General features: G+C 40.9%; 2 protein-coding genes across 7 annotated transcripts in view; both read left to right on the top strand.

Annotated features, from left to right (window-relative positions):
• The first annotated feature begins 2473 nt into the window (after window positions 1-2473).
• On the top strand, window positions 2474-14923 carry yars2 (tyrosyl-tRNA synthetase 2, mitochondrial). 3 transcript variants are annotated; one of them, XR_007249370.2, is made up of 6 exons: window positions 2474-3268; window positions 3411-3578; window positions 5979-6134; window positions 9962-10132; window positions 11640-13328; window positions 14657-14923. XR_007249370.2 is itself a non-coding variant. In XM_048549265.2 (5 exons), exons 1-5 carry the CDS (start codon window positions 2484-2486, stop codon window positions 11803-11805), a joined length of 1446 nt encoding a protein of 481 aa, XP_048405222.1. In that variant the 5' UTR covers window positions 2474-2483; the 3' UTR covers window positions 11806-14923. The 3 variants fall into 3 exon arrangements, 1 of the variants encoding a protein (XP_048405222.1); XR_007249371.1 differs by having other exon boundaries at window positions 11640-12691; XM_048549265.2 differs by having other exon boundaries at window positions 11640-14923.
• A 2809-nt stretch (window positions 14924-17732) lies between these two features.
• Window positions 17733-20454, top strand: part of dnm1l (dynamin 1-like) — a 65561-nt gene continuing 62839 nt past the window's right edge. For 3 of the 4 annotated variants that reach the window (XM_048548550.2, XM_048548555.2, XM_048548551.2), the window contains exon 1: window positions 17733-17955. In XM_048548550.2, the coding sequence (XP_048404507.1) occupies window positions 17854-17955 (102 nt within the window). In that variant the 5' untranslated portion in view covers window positions 17733-17853. The remainder of the gene's footprint in view (window positions 17956-20454) is intronic. The other variant, XM_059652373.1, reaches the window with a different exon arrangement.

The following is a 20454-nucleotide window of genomic DNA, read 5'->3' on the forward strand; positions in this document are numbered from 1 at the left end:
TGATTATGTATTGTATTGAATTCCCCAATCCTTTAGGAAGTGTGTGAGCTATTGTTACTCATCGCAATTATTGAATGTCTTAATAACTGAAGTGAGCTATTAGACATTCTACAACCTCACTGGGAATCGTTGCTGTCAGCTGGTGTTACTCCCAATATTACCTCATTTGACTCACCCAGAAATTCAAAATTATCTGGAACTCACTGCCTGAAGGCATGGTAGAGGTAGGGTATGACACAATATTTATACTCTAAGATTTGGGAGTAAAACTAGGGCATTCAGTCTTTTGAGTCTGCACTGCCAATGAATGAGACCATGGCTGATCTGATCATCCTCAACTCTACTTTCCTGCCTTATCCCCATGGCCTTTATTTCCTTAAAGATTAGAAATCTGTTTACCTCAGCCTTGAAAATGCTTAACAACCCAACTGTCTGCAATGAAAAAAACCACAGATTTACCACCTTCAGAAAAAAAACTCGTCGTCCCATCTTAAATAGGTGACTCCTTATGTCTTCTGTGACTCTTCCACAAGGTGAAACAACCTCTCTGCATCTACCCAGGCAGACCCTCTAATGACCTTGTACATTTCTATAAAATCTCCTTTCATTCTGCTAAACTTCAGTGAGTACAAAACCCCAACCTACTCAATCTCTCCTTATAGAAAAATCCTTCCATACCCACGATTAATCTAGTGAAATATCTCTGGATTGCCTTCAATGCCAGTTCATCTTTCTTTAAATAAGGGTACCAAAATCATGCACAGAATACCAGCAGTGGTCTGACCAGTGCTTTATATTCCAGACTTTATATTCCAGTCTCTGAAATAAAGGAATGTATTAGGTGAAAACTTAAAATGACATAGCATACAAGGCTACGAGCAAATGAAATTGGACTAGAAGGTAGATAAGCTGCAGTGAAGGGCCTCTTTCCATGCTATAAAGTCAGCATCATCCCAGAAGACCCCAGGAGTACTCTACCATCAGAGATAGGGTTGCCATACCTCAGGTAAGGGCAGAGTCCGAGCAGAGTCCTTCACGGTAATCTCAGCCAGTGTAATGATTGAACCCATGTTGTTGGCATCAATACTCAATGCTGTAACTATATGAGTGTACTTGCTAACTTCTTCCTTGCTGTTTCTTTCAGCAGTTGGCTCTTTTACAGCATAGGAAATACACAGGTTTTCAGTTGGACAATTCATCTTGCCTCTCTCGCAGGTGGTTTGGAGCGGGCTCTGTTACAGCTCTAAAGGTGCACCATTTGCCAACACCATGTTTCACGGGAGGTGTTTAACGGTTGTCACAGACAAAGGTGACACAACAGAGGAAGAGCTTACATGACTAGGGCAAGCCAGCCAGTACCTTGAGTATAGTTCGACATCTCCAACAGTTGAACTGCTGAACAAAAGAAAAACAAAAGTATTGAGGATGCTGGAAATGAGAAAGAAAAACAGAAGTGACTGAGAAAACTCAGTCGATCTGGCAGCATCTGTGGAGAGAAAGCAGAGTTCATGTTTTGAGTGCAGTGACCCTTCTTCTGAAGTCGATGTAGCCAAGAAAAAAAAACATATAGAACGTAGAACAGTACAGCACAGCCCCTTCGGCCCATGATGTTGTGCTAACCTATTCTCCTACTAGGATCAAACTACCCTACATTTTACTATCCTCCATGTGCCTATCCAAGAGTCGCTTAAAAGTCTCTTAAGTATCTGACTCCACTACCACTGCCAGCAGCGCATTTCACATGCCCACCACTCTTTGTGTAAAGAACCTACCTCTGACATCTCCTCAATACCCTCCCTCCAATCACCTTAAAATTATGCCCCCTCGTAATAGTCATTTCCGCCCTGAGAAAAAGTCTCTGGCTATCCACTAACTATTTCTCTATATGTTGAAGATAGGGTGACAGGACAGGCAGCGAGAAAGCGATAGGTGGAGATGATACCTACAGAGAGAGAGAGACAGAACAAGTTGGACAGAAAAATGAACCTGTAAAGGTCAGCCTGGGGCATCAACAGCTACTAAATTGTAATTTTAAAAAAATTAACCCATGTATCTAATGAACCTGTTCCGTGATGTTATCACACACCTCTGGAGTTGATGGGACTTGTACCAGGGCCTTCCAGTCCATGGATGATTAGTATTAGTAATGGATTGTTAGTGGTTGCAGTCCATGGGATGACAAGGTCTGGGGGGGGTGTGGTCGTGGGAGAAAGTGTCGGGCACTGAAATTATTGAGTTCATTGAGTCCAAAAGGTTGCAAGGCACTCGAGCAGAAAGTGAGATATTCGCCCTTCCACCTTGCGCTGAGCTCTCCCTGGAACAGCGCAGCGACCCTGACGCGCAAATATTGACCAAGTGAACAAACACAGGGCGGACCGAACAGTCACCCAATCTGCGCGCGCCGCCTCCAACGGGCCGCCCTGGAGCCAAGGCTTCATCCGGGACTCAGTTCAACCTCACGGGTTCCCACAATGCACCTGGTGATGGCTAAGATGGCGGTGCTGGTGTTGTCGGGCAGTCCGCTTTTGACCTTCATCAAGAGATCAAGATCCTTCCTTTCGGCCGCCGGAAAGGCTGCAGTCCGAGTTCGGAGCCGGTGTAAGAGTTGCAGGAATATCCTGCACCTTCACCGGCGAGGCATCTTTAAGGACATCTTCCCAGAGGGCGGCGACCTTACCCAGCTCCTCGAATCCGGGCCCCAGACCTTGTACTGCGGCTTTGATCCCACTGCCGACAGCCTGCATATTGGTAATCTGCTGGCTGTCATCGGCCTGCTGCACTTCCAGCGGGCTGGCCACCGCGTCCTGGTGCTACTGGGAGGAGCCACAGCTCGGCTGGGTGACCCGAGCGGCCGCAGCAGCGAGCGGGAGGCCGTGAGTGCGGACGCGGTGCAGAAGAACGCCCGGGGCATCCAGGAGGGGATCCTCAGCGTCTTCCATAACCACCGTCTTTGCTTCTGCAATGATGCCGAAGCCGCCAGTTTGGGGCCGCTCAGTATTCTCGATAACTGGTCTTGGTATAGGGAGAAGGAGATAGTTAGTTTCCTGGATACAGTGGGTCGACACTTTCGGATGGGCACCATGCTGAGTAGACACAGCGTACAGTCCCGACTCAAGAGCCCAGAGGGCATGAGTTTGACAGAGTTCACTTATCAGATGTTTCAGGCATACGACTTTTATTATTTAAATCAACATCACAATTGCAGAATCCAACTGGGAGGGACAGATCAACTGGGTAACATGATGTCTGGATACGAATTTATACACAAGTAAAGCACATCTCCCTTAAGTATATTCTTTGCAAGTATCTCAATTCATTGTTTTTTTCGATTTTCCGAATCCTTGCTTTTTTCATGTGTTGAATCTTCGAGTGATGTACATTTCTTTTAAAACAGTGTAATGGTTCTTTAGGGTGACTGGGGAAGACGTTTATAGCATCATGGTACCACTTGTAACCAGTTCATCAGGAGACAAGCTGGGAAAAACTGCCGGAAATGCAATATGGTTGAACAGAAACAAGACTTCACCCTTTGAGTTCTACCAGTACTTTGTCAGGCAACCAGATTCAAATATAGAAAGGCAAGTTCTTTCTTCTTATGTTTCAGAAAGTTCTTATCTGATGCAAGGTAAAATATGATTTATTAATTAAGGATCTTTTAGAAATCCTTGAAAATACCAGATTTCTTTGTCAGGTGTATAAATGATTGGATGGTTTGATTAGTACAGTTGCATTGTGACTGTGCTTTTTCACCATTATTTTCCATGTATTATGTTTTTAAAGAGATAGTTAAATTATTCATAGGTAAGTATCACTTCTCGAATACAAACAAAAACATTACCAGTATTTCAGATCTACCTTGTTCTGAAGGAAGGAACCCAATTTTGATTATTTTTCTTCTGATCTTGTTAGAATATCAATCTGGAGCTTTCACAGTTTATGCTCGCACAGACATTCACCATCACCTGTAATTTGTTAAGAGCCACAGTAGCATGCATGATCTGCTTCTCAGTTCAGATGTAGGACAATAAGAAATGGGAACAAGGGTAGGCAGTTTGCCCTTTGAGCCTGCTCCGTCTTTCTGAAGGATCATGGCTGATTCAACCCTCTGTGTCCACTTTCCTGCCCTTTCCCCGTAACCTTCAGTTTCCCTATTGATTCTCAATCAATCTATCTCAGCCGTAAAGATACACAAGAACTCTGCCCCCACAGCACTCTGCGACAAGGAGTTTGAAAGATTTAACTCTCCGATAGAAGAAATCCTCCCTTATTTTATTCTTAAATTGGTTTCCCTTTATTCTGTGATTATGCCCCCTGGTCCTGGATGCTCTCAAGGAGCAACATCCTCTCAGCATTTATTCTGTCAATCCCCTTAAGAGTCTTACTTAAGAGTTTCAATGTGATCACTTCTCGTTCTTCTAAACTCCGATGAGTAGAGTCCCAAACTTTGCTCATTAGACAATCCCTCTGTTCGTTAGTGAACCTTCTCTGAACTACCTTCAATGAAATGATATCTTTCCTTTAATAAGGGGATCAAAACTGCTCACAGTACTCCAGATATGCTCTCACCAGCATCTTGGACAGTTGCAGTAAGACTTCCCTACTCTATACCCTGTCACCCTTGAAATAGTTCCATGAACTTTCCTGCTTACTTGCTGCAGCCGTTTGCTAACTTTGTGTTTCATGCGCAAGTATTGCCAAGTTCCTTTGTGTTGCAGCTTTCTGCAGTTTTCCTCCATTTAAGTAACTATTCTTTTCCTGTTAAATTGATGAGACCAAACCTTGTGACAGTACTAATTATAGGATTTAGGACTTTGCACAAGCATTTAGGAAGATGACTGCTGATCTGAATGTGGCCCCAATTCTACTTTCCTGCCTGTCTTTCCACTCTTGCCCAGATCAAAACTATTTGCTCCCTTGTTGATCAAAAATCTGTTAATTCAGCCTTGAATATACTAAATAACCCACTTCTCCTGGTCCTGGGGAAGAAAACTCCAAAGATCAATGAGGTTCTCAATTAGAAATTCCTCCATCTCTCTCTTAAATAGGAAACTCCTTGATTTGAAACTGCCATTTTGATTCTCCCACGAGTGGAAACATCCACAGTAACTACCCTGTCAGTTAGGCTAACTGGCCTATCTTCTAGTTTCCTATTTCCTTCTCCCTCTTGTTGAATAGATGTGTTGCATTTGAAGTTTTCCAAACTCTTGGGATCTTACCTGAATCTAGGGAATTTTGGATGATTACAATCAATGCATCTACAATTTCTGAGGGCACTACTAAGATGCTAGGATGCAGGCATCATGTCCACGTGACACATGACCCTTTAGTATCATGAGTTTTCCTATACTACTACTTGCAGTTGTATGATTTACTTAAGTAGTTCTCTCCCGTGTGCCTCCTTGCACTTGGTGAACTCATCTTTCACCTATAGTGCTATGCACCACAGTCATTAATGAGATGTCTTTGCCTTGCTTATGATTATCGTGTTGCTTACTAATTATTCAAAACATAAGCCTGCAAGAAATGTCTTCTCTCTTTTGAGTGGCCATCAAAAAATGAGGAATTGCGGATAATATTTTGTTCTTTTCGACTTTGTTTGCTACATTTGAATTTTTTTTGAGGAGTAAGTGCCTGACGTTCACTAAATATCATTTCTTCCTTTTTGTGTTAGAATCTGGACATGAACATGTAGTTTGGTGAAAAGAATGTCTACATTTTTATCCTGGCCCCCTCCTTGTCCCCAGTGGAGTGTGAAATGTCCTGTTTCTGTACATATATGTAGCAATGTGGGGAAGGTTACGAACTTGAAAGTTGGACATCAAGTGCAATTTGCCTTGGAGCCTGTTACAACAGGCTGATTCCATGTACAGTAATATGTATTCTTAATGGAGACATGGTTTTATTTTACCTTTTATAAATTATATACATCTATTATGTTCTTTTCACCCTTACTCAAACAGCACTTTTGATTTCTTCAGGTATCTAAAACTTTTTACCTTCATTCCACTTCCTGAGATTGAAAGCATCATGGACATCCACAGAAAAGATCCAGGAAAGCGAAATGCCCAGAAACGACTAGCTGCAGAAGTGACCAAATTGGTTCACAGTAAAGAAGGACTAGATACTGCCAAAAGGTGAGTCTTGAGACTAAGGTATCAAATCCTTAAACCAGAGATTTAGTTCAATCAGGCCTTTCTACAACCTTAAGTATTAAGCGCGGGTGGCTACAAGGAAACAATAATGATGAAGTTCACGGATATTTTATAAAAAACTGTCCGCATAGACAAGGTCAAAAATCACACAAAAACAAGTTATAGTCCAACAGGTTTGTTTGAAAACACATGCTTTCAGAGCCTGGCTCCTTCTCCAGGTGTTAGAGACAGATGTCATCAGACACAGAATTTACAAAGTAGAAAATCAACGTGTTATAGAACTGATGCAAACGTATTGAACAATCCTAAAATGGCTGCTAAATCTATAACTAGTTAGAGAGGAGATGCGGGTTTTGATTGATTAAGATGCAAATCCCAGAATGTCTTTCACGTCACTGCCTGGAGATAACTAAAGGTTTTATAAGTATACCAGAGGAGACATCTCAGTTCAGACCGTGCATTTTAGGTATGAGGCCTTGTTTAGAATCTGTCTGTGTTTTAACTTGGAGTCAGACTGCTTTTATTTCCAAAGTAGGAATTTATAAAATGTCTTATTGTCTACAAATTGTGTGTTTTGGGGAGTGGTGGGTGTGAGAGAGAGAGACATACAGAATGTCGGGGGGGGAGGGGCACTAGAGAGAACACGTGTGCGGCGGTGGGAGGGGGAGAGAGTGCGTGCACGCGTGGTGGTTCGGTGGGGGGGAGAAAGAGTGTGCGTTTGCTGTGGTGGGGGTGCGTGGAGAGAGAGAGAGAGAGAGACAGCACACGTGGCGGTGGGAGGGGGAAGAGAGGGAAAGCGCCTGTCCGGTGGTGGTGGGTGGGAGAGACAGGGAGTGAGAGAGCACGTGCAGGGTGATGAGAGGGGGGAGAGAGTGTGTATAATATGGTGGGGTCACCTGTTGTGCGACATGAACCCAAGATCCTGGTTCAGGCCGTTACCAAACGTGGCTATGAGCCTCTGCTCAGCGACTGTATGTTCTTGTCTATCCAAGTCCGCCTTGGAGGACATTTATCTGAAATTCCAAGGCCGAATGTCCTTGTCATCGAGGTGCTCCCCCATTGGGAAGGTATATCCCTGTCTGGCAATTGTCGCACGGTGTCCATTCATCTGTTGTCATAGCGTGTGCAAGGTCTTGCCAATAATCCTTGCCCGCAGCGTATGAGATAGACAACATTGGCCGAGACACGTGAGTTTCTACTGTGCTCATGGTGGGTGGTTTTCCAAGTGTGACAGTTGTATCCATGTTGATTCTCTGACACGTCTTCTGGAGTTTGCCATGGCAGAGTTGCGTGGTATTATGATTGATGCTGTCCTGAAGGCTGGGTTGTTTGTTGTGAAATATAGTCTGTTTGAGGTGTTGTTCATTGCTTGAAGGTGAGAAATGGAAGCGTGGGGAAGATCTTGACGAGGTGCTTATCGTCATTGACGTGTGTTGAAGGCTGTGAAGAATATGGTATAGTTTCTCCACTCCAGGGAGGTGCTGGACGACAAAGGGAACACTATTGGTCATGTCCTCTGTCTGACTTCTGAGGAGGTGTGACACGTCAGAACTGGCGATCAACGAGTTGAACATTCTGTTGTTATGAGGGTGTCCTTAAACACCCACCGGTGTCCGTTGCATTCCTCCTCATCTGAGCAGATCACGTGTATGTGTAGAGCTTGTCCACAGGGCTGGCTGTTTTAATATGTTTAGGGTGGATGCTAGAGAAGTGTGGCATCGTGAGGTTATCTGTAGGCTGAACTATTGAGGTGTCTGTCCAAGAATGAGATTGATTCTAAAGAAGTAGTCCATGGTAAGTCTGATGGTGAGATGAAACTTATTGATATTGCTATGTAGTTGTTTGTGATTCCAAGCCATGAGTCCAGAGGAGGAAAGTATTATCAGAGGTCCTGTGCAGCAAAGAAATCTTGTTTGAACTTATGCATGAAAATTTGGCATCTTGGGGTATAACTCTGATCCCCATTGCTGTTCTGTGTGCCTGAATGAAGAACTGGTTGTTGAAGGTGAAGACTTTGTGGGCGAGGATGAGTTGTAGGATGGCATCTGGAAATCGACATATTGAGGCTGTTGTAGCGATGCCATCGTTGTGGAGGATGTTGGTGTAGAGTGCCAAAATGTCCATTGTGACGAGGAATGTTCCTTGTTCAACTGGTCCGTTGGTGCTGAGTTTCTGTCAGAAATCTGTAGTGTCGCAACATAAGCTGGTGGTTCCCTGTACATTGGGTTTCAAGATACTCTTGACCTAGCCAGAGAGGTGTTCTCACAGGGTCCCATTCCCTATTATGATGGGATGTCCAGGTGCGTTGGCATTGTGTATCTGCAGAAGGCAGTGGAATTCCCCTGCACAAGAAATACGCGAGATGAGAGTGTGGAGGGTACTCAGAAGGACCGGATCAAAAGTCTTGATTAATTTGTTGAGTCGACAGGTGTGTTGTTTGGTCGGATCAGCACGTAGTTGTCTGTAGTGTTCCTGGTTGTTCGGTTGACCGTATACTTCCTAGCAATAGTCTGTGCTGTTCTCCGTGATGAGGGCTCCTCCTTTGTCTGCTGGTTTGATGACAATGTTGCAATTGGTCTTGAGAGCATGGATGGCATTGCCTTGTGCTTGGGTGATGTTTTTTGCTACCTTGAGTGTGGCTGATGAATCAGGTACTCACTAATTCCCTGACACCATGAGCATCCTTGTCAAGCCCAGGTCAACGGCCCTCTGGAGGGGTCCACTTTGGCTGCTCCACCACAGATCTCTCTCGGTCAACTGTCCTAGTTCGTTGTCTCACTGGGCTTGTTCCAAAATCTTGTGTTTTCAAGTAAGCCTGTTGGACGATAACCTGGCGTTGTGTGATTTTTGACTTTGTTCACCCCAGTCCAACACTGGCAACTCCCCATCTCCCTGTGCGCGTTGATCTATGTAGTGTCTATGGAAGCTGCCTCCTAGAAGATGAGTGAGTTTAATAAAACAAAGGACAAATGTACTTTGTTGGACAGCAAGCAGTATCTGTTTTTAACTCTAACAGTAACTCAAAATAATTGCAATATTATAGTACTATAACCCAGCAACATTTATCTGATTTCTTTGTGTTTTAACACAACCAAAATTAACAGTAGTACAATTTCAACCGTTCATAGCCTGATGGAGAGTGTTTTAGTGGTTATCTACAGTCAATGTGGTATTTGAAAGAGTGGCCAAAACTTGATCAAAGAAGTGGTTTTTAGATTAGTCTTGAAAATGAGAGACAGGGAGAGAAGCAGTGAATTTATTTTTAGGACAAACACGACACACCTAATCAATGTCAGCGAAGGCTCAAATTCCAACCAAATCTGTACAAACCTGTTCTTTGTGTTTTCTATAGTGAGTATTACACTTGAGTTTGTACTCTTGACAATCCTTCATGTGTTAGCAAGGGGCTTTCTCTTTTAGATTTATATGCCACTAAAATCAGTCCTGGCAGTATTCATCTCATAGCTTTTCCTATCTTGTTTAAATAACCCAGTGATAGTGTCACTCATGTATTTCTTTTTCGTGCCAGCTTGATTCTTAGTAGCCATTTCTTCTCAGAATCAGAAAGTCGTGTGTTCAAATCTTGCAACAGCCTGGAGTTATAAATGTATGGATATGGGCTTTATCTCTGAGAAACAGAGCCTGATTGAACCAGATGATAAATAAGAAGAATTAGAGAAATTTTCCTCCAAGTCATGTAGCTACCAATCCATCAAATCAACCTTCTCTGTGCTATCCAACTTAATAACCAAATCTTAATCTACAGCTTATTGTTGCCACTGTTCAATACTTTTGCATTTTCTCTTCAGATGTACAAGTGCACTCTACCATAGTAGTATGGATGCCCTAGAGACTATGTCAGATGAAGAACTGCAAGAATTGTTTAAAGAGGCACCGTTCTCTGAAAATCTCCTTGAGCCAGGCACAACAGTGCTGGACCTTTGTCGTAAAGCTAGTGCTATTCCAGATGGCCCAAGGGGGTATGTCACTTGTGAATAACTTTTAATTGTGAATCAGTGAAAGGTTTTGACAGCCAGGAATGGAGAAGGAATCTCATCAATGATGCCAGCACATCAATCCTTTATGATTTACTAATTTATTCTTTATAAACTTGGCGGTGCTGTACACGGTGGACTTTAGCAGTTACGTAGAATTTTACAGCAGTGAAGCCACTTTGGATTTACGTTTTCAAATACATGTACAGAGAAGACAGCAACGTTTATCTCCTAGAAAAAGGGTATCAGCAATGTTTTGCCACTCTGTTTCCAAAGTCCATACACCTGTCACCTGACTTATCAGAAACCTCAAAATTGGGAAAGATTTTGAGCTGGGTTCTGACCCTGATAACTGGATGTCATTCAAATCCCCTAAAGTTACTGATGTGGTTGAGTGCTGAATTCTCACTACATCACCTATTTAATCGAGAGCAGCTAATATCACTAGCCACCTTTCTCTGTAGTCAATCGGTCTTCAAACTGCCATTGTTCTCTCCATTTTGTTAAATACTGTTTTCTTGGTTGCAATTTGAAATACAAACATATGAAATTTGAGCAGAAGCAGACAATTCTGGTCCCTCAAACTTACTCCATCATTTAATAAGAAAATGCCTCACCTGTTTGTGTTTTGAATTCCACATTCTCATCTACCCCCAATGAATCTATCTAGCTCAGTTTTAAAAATTTATTGACCTTGTCTCCACTGTCTTTAGAGGTCTTAACCTCTGAGACAAAAAAAATCACTTCACCTCTGTCCTAAAAGAGTGAGTCGTAATTTTAAAACAATGCCAACTGGCTCTGGACTCACTTGCAAGGCAAAACATCCTTTCTGTACCCACCTTGTCAAGATCATTCAGAACTTTGTATATTTGAATCAAATTACCTTTCACTTTCCCAAACTCCAGTGGAAACCAGCTGAAATTATCCAATTTATTCTCACAAAAGAAGTCATTCATTCAAACCAGCAAATCTCTGAACTACCTCCAGCATATTTATGAAGTTTCTTAAAAGGAGTCGTAATTTAAAAAATAATCTTAATCTTAAAAATAAAGATATGACTGAAGTATAACATCCTTACAGGATGGCATCCATTAGCCTTCTTGCTCAAGTACTGTATCTGTATACTAACCTTTTGTGACCCATGCACTAGAACACCCAATATGTCTGCACCTTGGAATTCCATAGTTGCTCTCCATTTAAGAAATGATCTGCTTTTTCATTCTTTCCGCCAAAGTGAACTTCACATTTTCCCCACTTATACTCTGTCCGCCAGAATATTATTTTGCCCATTCAACCATCTTATTTATCTATCTGCGAACTCCTTATGCCTTCTTCACAGCATACTTTCGTACCTGTCTTTGGGCCAGATGTGAATTTAACTAATATCTTCCTCCCTAAGTAAATGATGTAAATTGGGAGGAGACTGGTTGTTTAAAAAGTGATTCTGAAGAAAATGCGAACAGTAAAGATTTTTTTTCTTCCCCAATTCCAGGTACCAGATGATCATGGATGGTGGAATTTGGATTAATCACATACGAGTGACAAAACCAGAACAAGTGCTAATTTTGGGACAGCATATACTGACAAATGGGTTATCATTGCTTAGAGTTGGAAAGAAGAATTATCACATAGTCAAATGGCTCAATTTGGCAGAATAGTTACTACAGTTTGTGGATGTGATTTTGTTATGTTAAATGAATCTGTATTTTAGGCTTAATTTAAAAACATCATTTTAGGCATCAGTTTAAAAGGGGGTGGGAGGGAGATTCTGGAGTCTCAGGGAGTTCTAATCATGTCATTGTAAAGGTTTAACACTGAGAGGTGCTTCCATTAACTCTAGCAATGGACTTCCAGAGCTAACATTGGAAAAGCTTCAAATTGTAATTTTTTGATATTTATTGTGTAAGTGTTGAAGATTTTGAATGAATTACTTTTCATTAACAGTATCTCTTTTCTGAAGAGAGACGACTGTTCACCATTCCCCTTGGTCAACCAATTATACTAGTTGGATCAATATGAAGATTTGGTACTTCTACTGCATCATTCTTTTTATTTAAATGGAAATGGGAAAACAACAGGTTGAATCCAAAGAATTGATCCCATTTAGGATCACATGTTGTAAGTTAGAATCTCTTATTGGTAGTAATTGAACTCTTTCATCCATTTGTAAAATAACTGGGACAGAATTGCACTCTCTGAATGGATGTTCTCTCAAACTCAGGATTTTCGGAATCCTCTTTCAAATTTACTTGCTGCCAACTGTTTATGGAACCACTGTGCTATATATAGACTTTTATGCTCACTGAGTGAAAAAGGCCACAAATGGCTACTGTGATTAGGTGATTAATTATTACATAAGACTCTTTTTACAAATATGTACATAATGTATGGAAAAGCTTCACACAGTAGAAAAACAGGAAATGAATTTAAAAACATGAAAGTTGTAATTTGTGTAATTAAGATGTCTTTCAAATACAATTTTTGTGTTACAGCGCCTGATATTTGGGGTGGGAATGAAGGAAGGGCAAAGTACAATTACCCATGGTAACTTTATTAATTATTAAATTAATATTACTATTAATAAAAAGTAACTTAAGCTTTTGACCCCCCCCCCCCAAAGAAAAAAGAGAGAGCAGTGTGAACTGCAAAATCATCAAACTGTCATGTTTCAGAAGGGCCATATAGTTGGCAAGTGCAGGCCAATCAGCTTAACCTCAGTGGTGGGAAAACCTTTTGAAACAATAATTCAAGACAAAACTAAGTCATTTTGACAAAGAGAAAGGAAAGGTAGAATTAATTTTTTAAAAGGAAATTATTTTTTAACCAAGTTGGTTAAGATCTTTGACGGTAATGTGGTAGATGTTCTATGTATCAACTTCCCAAAGAATTCCAAATAACTGCCACAGAACAGGCATATCAGCAAAGTTACTGCACATTAATTAAGAGGGGTAATGGTCGTGTAGGTATAAAATAACTGAGTGACAGTTGCTTTTCAGACTGGACGTGAACTGAGGTTTTTCAGGAGTCTTAGAATCACTGCTTTTCTAGATCTGTATCAATAACTTTGCCTTTGGATATAGGGTACAGATGACAGAAGATTTAGAAGCATTGCGGACAATTGACTGAAAAGTATGAAGTGATACATTTTGATAAGGGGATTGAGAAGATAAAGGGTATAAAGGTACGGATGCAGACAGATTTAAGACTAAAGGAAAAAAACAAATAAGAATTCGGTCCCTTGACCTTGCTTTGTCAGTAACTAGGTTCATGGCTGATCTGATATTCCTCACATCCACTTTCCTGCCCTTTTCCCCAAACCCATCATTCCCAACTGATCAAATATACATAAGGACTCTGCCCTGCAGCTTTCTACGGGCAAGGAGTTCCAAAGACTTAAGTCCTTAGAAGAAACCTCTCCTCGTCTCAATTTTAAATTGCCCTCTCCTTTATTTTAAGCCCATGCCCTCTGGTCCGAGACTTTCTCAAGAGGGGAAGAATCCTCTCAGCATTTACCCTGTCGAATCCCTTAAGAATTCCCTATGTTTCAAATGAAGTCACTTCTCATTCTTCTAAATTCCAATGAATAGAATCCCAACCTGTTTAACCTTTACGTATAGTACAATCCCTCCATAGCAGGGACTATCCAAGTGAAGCTTATCTAAACTGCCTGCAATAAAATAATATCATTCCTTAAATAAAGGGACCAAAACTGCACGTAGTACTCCAGATGCAGTGTTGGCAGTTCCTTGCACAGTTGCAGTAAGACTTCCCTACTCTTTGATTCACAATTCCTTGAAATAAGGCCCAGCATTTCATTAGCCTTCCTGATTACCTGCTGAACTGATATGCTAGCTTTCAGTATTTTATGCATCTGTACCCCAAGTTCTTTTGTGTTCTAGCTTTCTGCAGTTTTTCTCCATTTAAATAATACTGTTCTTCTGTTCTCTCCAAAACTAAACGACTACTGCATTTGCCAACTTTCTTAAACATATCAATATCTTTCTGTAGACAGTTTTTATCCTCCTCGCAACTTGCTATTCCACCTATTCTTGTGTCACTGGCAGATTGGCTACAGTACACTTCCAAGTCATTAATATTAGATTGTAAGAAGTTGGGTCCCTGTACTGATCTTTGTGGAACTCCACTGGTTATGGGCCGCAAACTTGAAAAAGAATTTCTTATCGCCATTCACCATTTCCTTCCATTAATCAGTTCTCTATACATAAGAATATACTGTCTCTAATACCACGGGTTCTTATGACATAGTTGTCATTATATGTGTACAAATCATTGATGATGGCAGGTAGTGTTGAGGGAAACGATTAACAAGACAAATGGAACTAGTATGGTCAACAATTTTCCAAGGTCTAGCCAACTCCCAAAGTGAATTATTATTTATTTTCTTCACCCTGAGTAAGATCTTGAGCTTTATAAATTGCAGGCTTCTGTATAAAAGCAAACCCTGGTTGACTGTCAACAATAATATGTCTAATTGTGGGCATACTTTAGAAACAATCTGAAGGTATTGGAGAGGATGCAGAAGAGATTACAAGAACAGTTCCATAGTGAAGGCCTTCTACGAAATGGATAGATTGGAGAAGTTGGGATGGTCCTCCTTGGAGAACGCTGGCTGGAAATGTGATAAAGTTTGTTCCTATCCCGGTTGAGACTGAATTTCTTTTTACAAAAATTTGAACAACCAGTTATGAGCTGAGGAAATGGCATGTTCAGGCTTCATGTTTTAAGACATTTATTGCAATAAATTACTAAAAACTATTAACTGAACACTATCATTGGAAGCAATTATACTTTAAACCAGAGAACAGAATATCTCCTTTTGTATTCTTGGCACACCTGAAGAAACACAGTTTCCAGCTATACTTACATTTTACTTAGCATGGATATTCATTTTCTCCCACTATCGATCCAGGATGATTCTTGGATAAAGAGGTTTTATTCTTGTTTTCTTTTCTTAACCTGGTGTCTTCTTATCGTAGAACTGTCTTGTACTGTGAGGTGAGGTTTCCTTTCCCTGGAGATCATCCCTCTAGCCTAATCCCGGTAACATTTCCAGTCTCAAAATTAACTCCCGATGAATTTAACCTACTCATTCGTAAATGCTGTTTTTCACAGCATTGTTGTACGCTGAACCACAGAAATTGATTTCATATCCAGCTTCTTCCTGGCCTGCTAGACAAACTCAGACAGGTCACAGATCTTTGTTTTATCTGAAACTAAAAAAAGACTAATTCCAAAACACTTCTTCATTGTAATTGGAAAATAAAGGAAGGTATTCAAAATCATTAGGCGTTTGGATAGAGTAGATTAAAAAATATTGCTATTTGCAGAAGTGACAATAACTGGAAGGCACTGATTTAAGGAGACAAACAATGGAAATAAAAATACATGAAAAACATTCTTACATTAGATTACTGGCTGAGTGTGGTAAGGACAGATTCAAATGTGATTTGATGAGAAAAGTATTTACAGACTATGGTGAAAGGAATTGTGTAGCAGATGGAAGGGAATGTTCCCAGGTTGATATTACAGAAAGTCACATACATGAAGGGCTGAATAGCCTCTTATATTGTAACAGTTTCCCAGCTTGTGAGCGCTGCCTCAGTAAAATACACCCCAATGCACACTTTTTGCTCTGGGAAGGTAGATACAGGAGTGAGTTGGGAGTAAAGACCCTTGAGACAGTATTGGTGGTCACAGAAGTGGGAAAACTTAGAGGCATGCTGGTTAGAGAGCCTATCTAATTTCTCTGGGAACTCTAATGTTAGAAATATACTGCATTGGAGAATCTTTCCTGCTATTTTAGTGTAGAATCGAAGTAGTAAATTGATACATATACTACATTCCTTTGAGGACATAAGTAAAATTTGTAAAAATTCTTAAGGAGTTTGGTAGGATAGATATTTGGAAAATAGTTTCTTTGGCTAGTGAATCTACCAAAAGCTGCTGTTCCTGTAACCATGTAAAAATGTCAGTCAGACATCAACACTTCACATCCTAATCTTGCCCAAATAAATATTGAAAGATTTACAAAAGAGATCACAAACAGAACAACTAATAGCTCATTTAAGATGTCAATCAAGTGGTCAATAATTCACTTGAGTTATCAAAACAGAACCCTTTGCTGAGTTAATATTTTTATTGTAGTGCATTCCCGGCTATCGTTACGTCGGTCAATGAACACAGGAGTAATAGGCAAATTGACAGTGGCATTGGTACAATGATAGCGAATCTTTAATTTTCTTGTGTGAGAAGCACAGAGAGAGGCTGGACAGGTGATCATTGGAATAAACAGGTCTGAAAAGTCTCAAAGTACAGATGAGAGTTTCAGCAGTAGATGGGCTGAGGCAGTGTTGGAATTGGTTGGCTTGAAGATGAAAATAGGTAGTGTTAGCATAGAACAGAAGCTCATCTGTTTCAAATATGACATCAATGCTTCACTTGTCTGGTTCAGTCTTAGATGTTTGCTAGAGAGAAGTGAAATTGGAACGGTAGAATGGTGTTGTAGATGGAAGTGAAACCTATATAACTGGAGGAAATTTCTGCTCATCCAGTACTTGATGTCAAACAGGTTGAGACAGGTGGTAATGAAGCAGAGCTCTGTCATAAATATATATGTGGAACCTGACATTGTTTACAGAGAATGTCACCTAGGGTCAGCGCGTAGATATAAAATAAGATGGCCCAGAATAGATCCTTGGATCCTTGATACCTAGGTATCAGTTTGTCATATTAATTTATTGCTTTGGCTGGGTAGATAAGGATGTAAATAGGCTACTGTAGTTCCATCCAGCTCAATGACAGAAATTAGAGGTGGATGTGTAGTCAACATGTTAAAGCCTACAAACAAGTATGAGGAAATGAGGAAGGTAATTTTGCTATTGTCATTTGTTTCTTCCAGTTCTATCTCTTTATCTTACAGTGGTGAACTGTTTCTCAATCTACATTCTCTAGCATTAACTTTTGCAATTATCTGTTCACATTGTCTTCTGTTTGTGTTTATGGAGACTTTCCTGTCTCTTGAGGATGCAGGTCATTTCCTCTCTGTTCTACCTCCTCCATACTAAAAAGCGAAACGGCCTAGATTACATTAGTTGGAAACAAAACCAAAACTTTTCAAATTAGTTTCTTTACTCACTTTATTCCCTTTAAATACCATGTAATTTTCAAAGTTTCAAATTCTAATTTCAAATGTATCTATTCCATCTTGAGCAGAAGGCACATTTTTGGTATTAAAAAGTCTTCACTTCAAGTAGATTTTTCTTGAGTATATCATTGATATATTACAGAAACATTTATAAATTAAGGTTTGCATTTTCCTTATTTATGCAGTATGACAGGTAGAAGGCGTTAACTAAAAGTATACAGTGTACAAATACAGATTCACAAGCAAAATAGCCTACATCCTAGCAAGTTTGAAGAGTTACCGAAGGAGTTGACGGGGATTGTAGTCTAAGGCTTTGTTACTGAGGTTTGCTGTTTGGGGAAGTGAACTACAATTCCCAGAGAGCAGTACGCGACCATTTCGGCGGCCCGGTACTGCAAGGGCTTTGCGCGTGCGCGTTGATTGGCGTCGGCGGCGAGCCCAGGAGGCGGACAGATCCTTCCCCCAACCCGTGGGCAGGCAATGGTGACAGTTTGAAGTGGGGCAACGGTCAGTCAGTGCGCTCTGCTATCACTGCGGTGCGATGGAGGCGCTGATTCCCGTCATTAACAAGCTGCAGGAGGTGTTTAACACGGTCGGGGCCGATATCATCCAGTTGCCGCAAATCGTGGTGGTGGGGACACAGGTATGGAGGCCGAGGATCGAAAGTTGGGGCCGCGGCTGTCGGCGGGTTTGGGGAGACTGTGAGGGAGACCAATAGCTGTCACTCATTCACACTATCTGCTTCATTGGGGAGTTAAAATCGTAAGGGATTTATCCAGAGTCTTCATTTCGACTAGTTTAAGTATTTCCGCCGCCATATTTTTCTTTCAATTTCAGATTTTCAAATAGCGTTTTGTCTTCTATTTGAAATTTTTAAGTGTCTTTGTAAGATAGCTGTGCAAAACAATCCACGGCCCCTGCAGGGGAAGTGAACAAATGTAGGAACGGATACTGAAACCATGTTGCACAGTTCAGGAGAGGTCACTGAAGGTTGTTTGAGTTTTGAGGAGCTTTCCAAAGTAAGGGGGTAGTCAGGGAGTATCAGGCGCCAGAGTGGAGGTGGATGAGGTTTCTGCTGTAGTGAGAGAAATGAAGGAAAAGATCAGGTCATATTTAGAGGTCGTAAGATTGAATCGTATTGTAGAAATACAGAGGGGAAGTAAAATTCATGGAGGTTTCTCACTGGCGACAAGGAAGCCAGAGTATGTTAGTGAAGACAGGATGATTGATGGAGCAGTGTGGGACAGAAGACAGGCAGCTGGGATTCAACCACTTGGGAGTTTGTGGCATGTGACGATGGATGATGGGAGAAGGGACACTAGAACAATCTCATTTGATGGTGACAGAAGGGTCGATAAGGGAGTGAGTGGAGGAGAGCTGAGAAAATGCTGGAAATGGGCAATGTTGCGTGACTGTAAGTGTGATGACTTTTATACTTCAGAACTATGGTTCAAAATCAAAGAGGCAGCCAAACCAGGTTTCTCTCAGAGGGTTGTCAGCCTGTGGAATTCTCTTCCCAGAAGGTAAAGGAGGCTGTGTCATTGAATGTATTGATGAATGATTTTTGATAGATAAGGCAGTCAAGGTTTATGGTGGGCAGTCAGGAAAGTCAGATCACAACCAGGTCAGTCATGATGATTTGAATGGCCTACTCCTGCATCAAACTCTTGTGTTCCCATATTCTGTTTCCCAAAGATGGGATTTGAATCACTAGTGAGGAAACTGTTTATGACAGGAGCCAATTTGTTTTTTTCATTTGAATAATTGATTCATTTAAGATTAAATTTCAATGAAAAGGGAAATTACAAAGAGATAAATGGTTCCTTACGTGTAAGATATTTTATCACAGCATGGTATTTGTAAGAGAGATGACAGCTTGAAGCATAGATCTTTTGGGAACTTGAAATGAGAGGGGAGATAGTGTTTTTGTTATTTATTCCCCCAGATATGAGCAATGCTGCCAAAACAGCATTTATTACTAAACCCTAGTTGTTTTGCTACTTGTGTCTTGCCTTTCAGCAAGTCCTGTTACCCCTCACCCTTAAACTTGCTGACTGACATTGCTGCCTGTCAAGTTATGACTTGATTCTAAAATTCTCACCTTTTGTTTCAAATACCTTCTCCCTCTGCCTAAAACCCTGCGAAATGTCTCTGTTTCTTTAATTCTGGCCTGTGTTCTGATTCATGATCTTAATTGATCCTATTTAGTAGGACATTTAGATAATCCTAATTCAGTCAAACAGAGTCAGTATGATTTTATGAAAGGCAACGTGCATTTGTCAAACTTATTAGAGCGCATGGATGATGTCAGAACATGGTGGGTACAGAAAAATAGCGAGTCAGGATGAATGGGTCACTTTCAAGTCGTGAATAGTAGCTCGTGGGTTTCCCGGGAATAACTGTTGGAGCCTGAACTATGTATAGTCTGTGCTAATTGCATGAAGAAACCAACTGTGTTGAAGCCAGATTTACTGTTTATGTAAAGAAGGAAAGCAAGTTATGAGGAGGTTACAAATGGTAACAAAGGTATATAGATAGGTTAAGTGAGTGTCAAAACAAATGGCATATGGTATGTTCCGTGACAAAATACTAGGTTGTCCGCTTTGGCAAGAAGAATAGAAAGTCAGAATATTATTAGAAATGGAGACACTACAGAATGCTGCAGTACGGAGGATTCTAGGTACTCTTGTATCTAAATAACAAAACATTAATATGCAGGCACAGCAAATAATTAGGAAAGAAATGGAATGTTGACCTTTTGCAAGGGGATGTCTTCCTACAGTTGTTCTGAGCATTGACCAAACCACATCTGGAGTATTGTAAGCAGTCTTGGTCTCTTCATGTAAGGATGAGTAAATCTGCATTTGGAGTTGTACAGAGGATGTTCACAAGGTTGATTCTGGGAATTAGGATTTGTCTTCAAGACTGAGAACATTGGGAAGGTGGGCCTGAACTCGTTAGCGTTTAGAACAATGAGAGATAATTATAATTTGAAAGGTATAAGATTCTGATGGGGCTTCATAGGGTAGATTCTGGGACGATGTTTTCTTACATGGAACAACATGGAATTAGGAGACACAATTCAAAAATGAGGAGTCTCTCATTTAAGACTGAAATTAGGACAAATTTCTTCTCAGAGGGC

This window comes from Stegostoma tigrinum, chromosome 18, assembly GCF_030684315.1.
Source record: "Stegostoma tigrinum isolate sSteTig4 chromosome 18, sSteTig4.hap1, whole genome shotgun sequence".
NCBI classification, from domain to species: Eukaryota; Metazoa; Chordata; class Chondrichthyes; order Orectolobiformes; family Stegostomatidae; genus Stegostoma; species Stegostoma tigrinum.